Genomic DNA, 10,606 nt, shown 5'->3' with positions numbered 1-10,606 from the left:
TGGTGGGAGTTTTTTGGTTTTTTTTTTTTTTTTTTTTTTTTTTACTGCTTAAGTGTCCCCTGGCCTATGATCACCAGGAATGTGGGCAGCCACTCATACTTCATGGCTGGCAAGATGGGGACATGGGCAAGGGTGGGAGCAAAGCAGAGCTCTGAGTGGGGGAACACCTGTCCAGGGCTGTGCTGCACACAGAGGTGAAACAGAGTGCAGTCAGTGTGGCATCAGGAAACCAGAGCCCACCGGGGGCTGTGAGCCCACTACAGAGGCTGCCCGTCACGTGAAGGTCTCTGGGAGCTGTGAAAATGTTCAAGGCAGAAGTGATGGCACTATTGTCCTTGTAGGCATGAGCTTCAACTGCCAGGGTTACATAGACCCCAGAGCGGAGAATGTCTCTGCACAAGAGGTATAGGAGCCTCTCACCCAATGTCCAGCTCCCACATCCTATCTGCAGAGCCCCCCGCTATGGAGGGTACCTGGAAACCAATTTCTCAGCCTCTTTCCTAGGAGACATTATCAATCAAACAGGAGAGCCACCTGGAGCCCCAGGACCATCTCGGCACCCCAAGAGAAAGAACCTGGGACTCCTCTCAGAGACGTCAACCTGACATCCTGGAACATCTGACCAAGCTTCACAATTGTGCGCTCTGTCAGCAGGGTGAATACACCACACCAATCCAGAGACACACCTGTGGTGGCCCAGGTAGCGAGCTCACCTCCACAGCCGCCGTGGCTCCAGAGGTGGGCATGGCAGGGTGGGCACGGCAGCAACTGAAGTCTGAGAAGCTCGGGGCTGAGCTACTCTGGTAGCAAAGTCTCCCTGGTCCCTGGTGCGTCCAGGAGCAGCAGCTGCCACAAGAAAGGAAACCCACTGGGTGACAAGCCCTTCTTTATATGGCCAACGTGGCTCTGGAGCGATAGGACAGGCAACAGGCTGGCAAGGTGGCTGTCGCTCCAGAGGGCTCCTGAGCCACAGCAAAGGTGGAATGAATAGCTTTAACTAAAATCTCAGAATAATCAGGACAATCAGGGGACACTCCCCAGGGAGCACTGGCAGTGACCAGCAGGGGAGGAGCTGGCCCTGCAAGGGAGGCCAGGCAGGTGAGCAGGGAGAGCAAAGGCCCAGCCCACAGGACAGGCAGCATGGCCCTCCCTGTGGGCACTGACATCCAGCCTGGGTCTGCTGACCCTCTCCAAGGTAAGGGAAAGGGTGGGCATGTGCTCTTTGAAAGATGGATTGCAGGGTGACCTGCTCCAGTCTGAATTTCAGTTTTATTTATGCAGAAACCTTGGAAAAAGCAGTCGTGTCTCTGTCTTGGTTTCCTGAACCACAGCATGGGGTGAGAGCTTTTCCTGCTGCCTGTTAGAGTTAGGATTGGATGAGAGAGTGGACTGTGGGTCAGCATAAACTTCTGTGGACAGGTGAGGTGCCATTCCCAAACCAATGTGTGCTTTCCTGGGTTGGCACTTCTTGTGCAGTAGGGGTGTCACGTCCAAGGCTGAAGATGGCACTGCCTGGGTACCTTCAGGGGCTATTGGCACCCACCTGACCTCGGAGACTTCAGGGTCACTGGACATAACTCAGGGCAGCTGCTTCGTTTTACAGATCGGGAAATGGGGCCAGGACAGTGAAGGAGACCACGGCCCGGTGGCTCACAGGCGGAGGCTCTCCCTCCATGACACACTTGTGTCCCCCTGAAGGCTCCTTTCCCTGCTGTGCCAGGATGACCCGACAGCCAGACACACGCCCTCGTGGCAATCCCTGTCTTCCTGTGGCCCTCCTGGGCTGACTGTCACCCTACAGAACAAGATCTTGTTGTGAGTAGCAAAAACCACTCCACACAAATGCTACAGGCACTTGCTGGGGCGAGAGTCCAGGGAAGTGAGAGACTGAGGGCCAGAGGGGAATTATGGTGGAGAGCACACTGCTCTCAGATAGATGCAAACCACAAAGGCCTGAATAGTCAGACCCAGTGCAGCTGCACCTCCTCACCTCCCTCTGTCTGCAGGAGGCAGCCTGTGGAGATACCTGCCGCCCGTAGCTCTTCTTCTGCCCACCTCTAGGGACCACCGAAGTGCAATGGTTCCATGTGTCCAGATCATGCTGACTTTTAAGGACCAGGGCTTGATGGCAGACGCAGAGCAGAGAGGTCTCTGAGGAGAGAGAAGCAGGAGCCAACAGAAAGCATGACCCATTTAGATTGTGGGAAGGAAGGCGCTGTGTAGGAGGGACCCTGAGGATGCTCCGAGCTGAGTAAATCGGGCCAGCAGGGCAAAGGCTGGCTCTTAGGCAGAAGTCCGCTGGGCTGAGGAGGGGCTGGTGGCAGTGCCTGGCCTAATTTGGGGGACCTAGATTGGGGAAAACGCAGGAAAAGAGCTGACTGTGGGATCTGGTTTGTGGACTTCAGCAGAGCCCCCAGCACCAGTTTCAAAGGAGGAGGCCCATGGAGCAGGGACCGAACCTGACGCTGGGCAGCAGGCTGCTCTCCGGTGCCAGGACCACCTGGTTTAAAGGGAGTGTACGTAGACACCGGGCCTGCAAATCTGTGGAGCTCTGGACAGGTGGCACATCTCTGCTTCTTCTCTCTGTAACCCCTGGAGTTAACAGGTTGTGCTCCTGGTGAGGGAGAGGAGAAGTTGTGATGTGACACACTGCTAAGCCAAGTTCACAATAATGCACAATTTTTTACTCCAGAACTCATAACGCAGTATGTTTTTTGGTACTGAGAATTGAATCCAGGAGTGCTGGACCACTGAGCCACATCACCACCCTTTTAATTTTTTATTTTGAAGCAGGGTCTTGCTAAGTTGCTGAGGCTGGCCTTCAACTTGTAGCCCTGTGCCTCAGCGTCCTGAGTTGCTGGGCTTCCAGGGGGCGCCCTCACATCTGGCTTACACTGTGATTTCTAATATGGTATTGCATGTCACGGTGGCAGTGACCTCTCCAGGTTGGTATTCCGTCTTCTTTCAAGTGGAACTGACGTAATAGGAGATGACTCAGTTTCCCCAAACTGCTGGCAGTGGATGAACTGAAATGACAGGTTCTGGGTGTTCTCTCCCCCTGGTCTCCCCAGGAGCCAGGGTATGGCCTTGGGGAGTCCACAGGTGGTAGAAATGAAGTGGACATGCCACTCTCCTGTCCCTGAGGCTGTCTGACTGAAGAGGGACCTGGGGAGCTAGCACCTGGCATTGTCAGCAGAGCTAAGTGTGTTCCAAGAGCAACGTGAAGTGGGGCAGGAGCAAGCCCTTGGTCAGACCCTGCAGTAGACCCACACCCTGGTGGATAGGAGTGTGACCTCTCCTCTGTGTGTTGGAGCAGAATCACTAGCTGTTTCTTGTGTAGCTTGCACAGGTCACGTACACCACTGTGTCCCGAAACTAGTTTCACAAAGTGAGTCTTTCTTTTCTTTCTAGTGCTTAGACTTAACAAAGCAACTGCCCAGTGAATTAGCATCCATTTCCCTTGGCTGGTGGTAGATTAATTAAGCCTAGTGAACTGGCTTGGCATCAGACTGATGAGGATTCCAACTCTCCATTTATCTGTCTACATCTATTCAAGAAGGTTTGATCTATCCAGGCCACAGTTTTCACAACTGACATGCACAGGCCATTGTGACTTGGAGACAAGGACTCCTTAGGGATGAAACATCTAGTAAGGTGTCTGACAAAGTCAGTTCTTGGTAAGGACAGACAAAATACTAGTATAAAGTAATGTGCTTCTCAGCCTGAGTGTGCAGGAGGTCAGCTTGGCAGAGCTCACAGTTGGCACCTGAAGGAGAGTAACCATGTCTAAACAGAAAAGGAATCCAGTGATGGGGGGACTAATATGTAAGACCATCTTCCAACCATGGCCAAAGTCATCAGAACAGAGCCCAGGTTGTCAAACTCATCAAACATATATCATGTTGGTCCCCTGAAGGAATGAGAAAGAAATAATCAATAGTTATGGCAAATGGGTTGATTTTGGATAGGAGACCATCCAAAGTAAGACTGTCTTTAGTTAGGTGTTAGATTATAGCAGTGATCATATCCGGTATATAGAAGCTTAGTGCCCCTAATCCCCAGAGTGTGGATAATTCGTGTGTGTGCATGCTGACAGTTTGTCTCACTAGTCACTTTTCAAAAGTTAAGAGGGCATCTACATACATGTATATTTCTATCCATCCACTCAGCTATGTTTTCATTTACCCATCCATCCATCCATCTATCCCACCAACCATTTTTTCCATCATTTTTCCATCCATCTTACATTCATCCACTAATCCATCGGTATACCCTCTCATTCATGTACCCTTCTATCCATGTATACACTCATCCAAGCAATTCACCCAGCCCAATGTTTATTAAGCACCTACCTATGCCAAGGTAGATATTAGGCATGAACAGTCCTGACCCTGTACAATTCCCCTTGTAATCAAATAGGCAGACGTCAAAAAACAATTACAACAATCAAGCACACATAGAATCTGTCAACAAGGAAATAAGTACCTACAAAGAGTGGGTCTGACAATCTACCCTCAGGATAACAATAACTATTTTGTGTGTTTACCAAGGATTGAAACCAGGAGTGTAGTGTTTAACCACTGAGTCACATCCCCAACCCCTTTTTAATTTTTTTTTTAGACAGGATCTCATTAAGTTGCTGAGGCTGCTTTGAACTTGTAATCCTCCTGCCTCAGCCTCCTGAGTTGCTGGGATTACAGGCGTGTGCCACCATGCCCAGCAGCAATAAGTTTTGAATTCCCAATAAAACCAACATTTCTGAGCCACGTTCTTACCTAGGTGGTCTGGGGCATGTGATGGTTGTTCAGTTCTCCCAGGATGAGAGGTGTGGATGATATACTTCTCATTATTGAAGGCTTGCTCCAAATCCTAATTGCTGACTGATTGCCCTATCCTTCACTCTTAGGTTGTTTCCTTGAAGCCACCTCAAGTTGTGAAGCTTGAATTTTCTCATGCAGGTTAATAATCTTTCTTCATTTCATTTTGGCACATTCAAGAGAATCATTTTTTTCAGCCCTCATGCATCAAAACTGCCTGTCATAGGCAGAGGGAATGGCAGAAGTGGAGGAGGGCTGTGGCTGCAGGATGCACTCGACTGCAGCAGGCCCAAGGGTCAGAAGGCAGGCCGAGCGCTGTTGGCACCTCTAGCCACCGTGTGTAGGTTCAGAGATCTGCAGCGCTGTGGTCCCTCGGCAAGCTGCCTATGAGCTGCACAGGAAGTCGCTATGAGGAGGGGGCAGGGGGTCCAGGGAGCACTGAGTCCAGCCTTCCTGTTGTTCCTCAAGGCAAGGAAGGCCCTGTGTACCAAAGAGAACAGAGGACCAGTGTGTCCCTTGCAGAGGAGCCCCTGGCCTAGTGCCATGGGGAGGGTGGCCTGGGAGCAGTGGTATCAGGGTCAGCACTGTGAAGAGTGCAGTCAGTGGCCAACAAAGCTCCAGACAGCAGATGTCCTGGGTTGCTCTGGAGGCAAGGGAGCTGGGCCCTGATAGCCCTGCAGTGGCCAGCCATTGCTGAGGATGTCCCATGAAGGACAGTGAGGCGGGAAAGAGCTCTCTGCAACCAGGGCACTGCCCAGGAGGGACTCAGGCTGCAGCAACAGGTGGCTGGGTGGAGGGGTGGGCGGCTCCCAGACACGGCCTCTCTTCACCTGTTAAGGACAGGTGAGTGCAGTTCAGGAGCATCCTGACCTCAGCTCCACCTGGCTGCCCCTCCGCCCCACCCCACGAAGGTGTGCCTCCTGGGAGAGCTCTTCCCACTCCCCTGGGTTTGTTCCAGGCTGGTCTCTGTCCCCCTGACCCAGTCACTACTCTTCCAAGCTGAAGGACAGCTCTTGGGTACTCACCACAGTGGAGAACCCTAGTCCTCAGCAGACAAAGCCAGCCACGTCCTCAGCAGACACCCTCCCTCATGCTCCTGTGGCTCCCCAGTCCTTCCCACACTATCCCCGGTCCCTTAGAAAGTGTCCTGGCCAGGCTCCCCAGACTTGTGCCCTGTGGGTCTGTTCTCTGTCTCTTGGTGGTGATGCTGGTGACATTTCCCCTTGGTCCATGAGATTATTTAATTCAAACCTGACATTCCCCTTCTGCTGGGAGCTCTGTGTGTAAAGGCAGTCCAGACCCAGAGCTTGGTAAATACTTCTGGGGTGGGTAGACGGAGGGTGGGTGAACTCTTAACTAAATCCACAGAGAGGCAGAACACAGACTCAGGAGCCAACGCACAGCTTTCAGGACCAGGGTTCACTTTGGTGTTGAAGGCATGGAGCTTGAGAAGTCTCCCGACAACCCCGACCACATGCTTGAGTAGGTGGTGGAGAGGTCTGGAGAGGGCATGAGTGGGCAGAGAGGAGAGCCGGGATGGGACCCAGAGTGCCACCAGGCAGCGAAGCAGGTCTCACAAAGGAGCCTGACAGTGCTGGGCTGAGTTGTGTCTCCCCTAGATCATATGTTGAAGCAGTAGCCCCAGCACCCCAGAATGTGAAAAGAGAACATTTATAGAGGCTATGAAGCTGAAATATTCTGGGGGGAAGATGTGTCCCCCTGGCCAGAACCACCAGATTTTCCTCTCAGCCTCTGGCCTTCCCTGGCCTCCTGGTCTGCTCTGGGTCCTGCTTGCTGGCTTCCTCTGGGAAGGCCACTCAGGACCCAGCGGCCTGGAGCCCCTTCATCTGGGGGTTGTTGGACCCCAGCAGTACCCCGGGAAGTCCTGATTCCCAGGCCATGGTCAGCCTCCCAGGAGCTCCCAGGGATGCTCCTGCTCCTCACAGAGTCCTGCCCTGGCCTGGTGGGCCCTGCAGAGCCTGCTGCTACCCGGCAGAAGTCCTCTTTCCCCTCTTTGGAAACGTCGCTGAGCAGACATGCTCTCTGCACACAGGAAATCTCTCGACTCAGCGCTTTCCTGCTGACTTGGTGAAACCCCTGGAGATGTGGAGGGCAGGCCCTGGGCAGGCTGGTGGGCTGGGCTCCACAGCTGGTGACCTCCCGGGCTGCGACCTGCGGGCTGCTGAGTGGGGTGCTGCCCACCCTAGTCTCATAAAGAGGGTGCGGGGGTGGGTGCCAGGGAGCTAGTCATCAAATGGAGACCCAGCTGCCATTCCCATGGAAATTCTGCACTGAGCCCTTGCCCTCCACACTTACCTCCTCCCGTGTACCATAACCTCCATTAAGCAGAAACAAAAGATTAATACAGCAGAAGCCATTTAATGAGCTCGCGCTGGCAGAGGATGGCTCTTTCCTGCAGTGGATTCCTGGAACAGCAAAGCAGAGGCCTCACGCCTCTTCCAGGAGAGCACCAGGCCTTCCCGGGCCTGATCTGCCCTGCAGCAGATGCACAGCTAGCCTCTGGCCCGGGGAGACCCTTTCCTTTTCCTCTGTGTAAGGTCAGAGCAGATGACGATGAAGGAGACCTCCCTCCAAGAGGGCCGGGGCAGGTGGGGAGCCAGCGCCTGTAGGTCTCCGGCAGGAGATCAGGCCCCAGGGACCCAGAGATCTCGTCCTCTGGACGTGGCACGAGGAGATGGAGTGAGCTTCTCATGCTTCCCACTGGGACACAGAGTGACGTCTGACCTCCGAGCCACAGGGAGGGGTCCAGGGATGCTGCAGAGTCCCTTCCCAGAGGCAGGTTGAGGGGAACCGGGGAGATCCTCACCTACTTCCTGTGTCTCTCCAACCCTTTCTCCTTTCATGTCCCCCACACTCAGCAACATGGGATGGAGCAGGGCTGGGGGTGGCCTCTCTGGAGGTCCTCTGAGTGCTCAGCGCTCCTTCTGCTTCCCGAGCACGTGCCCACCCAGCAGTGGATCTCTGATGATCTCTGGATGCCTTGCTCTTCTGGAAGATGTAGCCCGGCCTCAGGCGATGGAGATGGCATAGAAATCTGCGGCTCTGGGGCACAGGCCCCAGCGATGCAGCACTGAGAACCTCCTTTCTGGACAACTCAGAGGCTCTGCGGGGCCCTTCTCAGCGGAGCACAACACAATGAGCAGGGCTCCTCTCAGGGGCACTGCAGAGACTGAGCTGGAGGCCAGTTAGGACCAGGAACACACAGCGCTGCCTCTCAGCCGATTTACCCAGAGTCTCCCTCGTTAGAAGTACAAGGTCCCACCTCACCCCTGGCCTGTGCGGGCCACAGGAAGTGGGACGTGAGGCCCTCGGGGCATTGCCAGGTTATTAGGTCAGGTCTCTGCCCTGTCTCAGCCTCGGCCCTTGATTCCACTGGGCCTGGCAAAGCCATGGCCTCTCTAATGGCCCTACCACTTTTCTCTGCAGGAGCCCTGGATGTGGGCAGCACCAGGACTGCCTGAACACCTAGTCACTGGTGGGCTGCTTCCCAGGGCACCAACACCGGCATCTCCCCAGCTACAGCCCTGGGTGGTGGCTGGTCAGACAGTGGGGGGCAGCATCCAAAGAAGCCAAGTGTGGCCAGGAGGAGGGCAAGGGTGAGCGCAGGCCCTGATCCCGAGAGGCAGGCTCCTCCCCGAGACCCTTTCTTGCTGGTTGGGCTACCAGGTGAGCCCAGGGGTCTCAGCAGGGCTCAGAGGAGAAGAGGAAGGAGGCCTTGCCCCCCTCCCTCTGGGTAGCTGTGGTCCAGTGCTTCCAGTGCAAACTCAACTCCCTATGAGCACTTTAAGTCATACAAGAGCTTCACATTTTATTTCATGGAACATGGCTGTTTGTTAAGAGTGTTGGGCTGAGAGGAGGGTGGCCCTGACAGGGGTGGGGGCTCTTGTCCCCACAGCTACATGCAGACACTTTGGTAAGTTGCTGGTCATCTGAGCAGTGGGCCTGTAGCTGCTCAGCTCTGACAATTGGGAAGTCCCCACGGAAGGACTCCACACAGGCGATGCAGGGGATATGAAAGTAGGGTAGCACACACTCGCAGACTCCCAGGAAGTTGGACAAAGACAATTAAAGCAAAATTTTGCTATTTTCCTTGAAATTTGAATTAAAACCAGATACAGTTTCCCAAAGAATGCAGAAAGTACGAAAGAGAGGAAAGAAGAATAAAAAGACCCCGTTCTGGCAGAAAGTGCCTGGTCACCAGGTGTGGGGCCCTCTCAAGGTGGACACTCTTTTGTTTAGGTTAGTGCATTTGCCTTTCAACCTGACCTCACCAATGCCAGGTAGTTCAGGTCTGGCCAGGTTTGGTCCCAGGGCTCTCCTCTGGGACCCTCAGGCCGTGCTCTCTCTGGCAGCAGTACGGGGAGATGCTGGGCCCAGGGGGTCTCTTCAGGTCCCTTCAGTTTTAGTCCTTTCTTGGTCCACACTGACTGTGCACCAGAACTGGAGGAGGAGGGTGCTGAACTCGCAGGTGCAGGCCAAGAGGGGACCCCAGGCCTGGTAAGGGGCTGGTGGGCCCTGCAAGGCTAGAGTCCCCTCTGGTCTCCGAAGTCTGCCCCAGCCCTGCCCTGGGAGCCCTGCCCTGGGATCCCTGCCCTTCACCCTGAGGTCAGTGTGCTGCCTGACCTTTCTGCTGAAACCGAGATGCTGAGGACCAAGGAGGTCTGCGTGGCCCCCGAGCTCCCAGCGGTGTGCTGCTAAAGGGGCAGAGCGGGCCGGTGGCTTTCCAGACCAGAGGCTGCGATGGCATCAGATTCCAGGGAGACCTCACTAGTCTTTCCAGGATTTAGTACACTGCAGATGAGGTTCCTTGGTCCCAATTCCAGACCCATAGTCTAGTCTCTGATTGGATTTTCAATCTTTTGAGAGATCTGATCATTTTCCCACAGTGGATACACACATTAAAGTTAATTAATGGACACAGATTAAAGCTGAAGCTGACCTGGAATAAACGGTTTTCTTTCTGAGAGGAACCCACCTAGAGTGGTGGTCTGCACCTGCCAAGTCTGAGGCCTGCCTCCAGCTCCTCCAGGAAGGTGAGACGTCCCCCCTCCCGCCACCGCCGGGCACCAGTGAAGTGGGCAATGCTTCCTTCTCCCTGGGTTGTGTCAAGGCCACTATGTGTGTGCCCTGAGGCCTCATGTGCAGGGTGGGGAGGGAACCTTGACCCTCTGAATGGGGGGATTGGGTTCAGCCTCCAGGCCAGGGAAGGGCTGTGGACATGACCCCCAGGGGCAGACTCAGGAGAAGGCTCTCAGCGGTTCTCAGTGAGTGGGAGGTGAGGGCCACAGTCCAGAGTGTGACCAGGGACAATGGCCACAGTCCAGAGTGTGCCACAACATGGGGTGGAAGGGAGTGAACGGCCCCTTTCCCCTAGCAAGGCAGGGCAGCTTCCCGTCCAAGGGGCCGTTCTGAGAGCCGCTGGACAGGGTGTGAAATCTTGTCACAGAGACTGCACAACCTGCCTCCTGGCTGAGCCTCAGGAGGGCTAGAGAGCAACAGGGCCAGGGCCACCAGGCAGGGTGCACCTCACTGGCCTCCTGTGTCACTGACCTCCTGTGTCACTGGGCCTTCTGTGCTGTGCCCGGCAAGGACCAGGAGTGGAACAGGCCGACTCACGCAAGAGGGTCTTGAGAAGCCTGTGATTTGAGTTTAGAAACATAACAGTGTGACAAGGGCTGTGTCCCTAGGCAAGCCCTTGTCACTCGGTCACTCTGGGCAAAGAAAGATCTCTTTGCCTACATTTCTTCCACTGTATCATTAAAATTTTA

The 10,606-nt window shown here is 54.5% G+C and overlaps 1 protein-coding gene across 1 annotated transcript in view; it reads right to left on the bottom strand.

Moving 5' to 3' along the window:
- Nucleotides 1–41: 41 nt before the first annotated feature.
- LOC144256032 (tyrosine-protein kinase JAK2-like) overlaps nt 42–10,606 on the bottom strand; it is a 75,272-nt gene continuing 64,707 nt past the window's right edge. The window contains 7 exon segments of the mRNA XM_077801204.1: nt 42–182; nt 278–392; nt 714–962; nt 1,602–1,795; nt 2,027–2,151; nt 2,363–2,500; nt 6,219–6,316. Of these exon segments, the coding sequence (XP_077657330.1) occupies nt 42–182; nt 278–392; nt 714–962; nt 1,602–1,795; nt 2,027–2,151; nt 2,363–2,500; nt 6,219–6,316 (1,060 nt within the window).

This window comes from Urocitellus parryii, chromosome 7 (genome assembly GCF_045843805.1).
Source record: "Urocitellus parryii isolate mUroPar1 chromosome 7, mUroPar1.hap1, whole genome shotgun sequence".
Lineage (NCBI taxonomy): Eukaryota > Metazoa > Chordata > Mammalia > Rodentia > Sciuridae > Urocitellus > Urocitellus parryii.
This window is presented reverse-complemented; position numbering and strand designations above follow the sequence as displayed.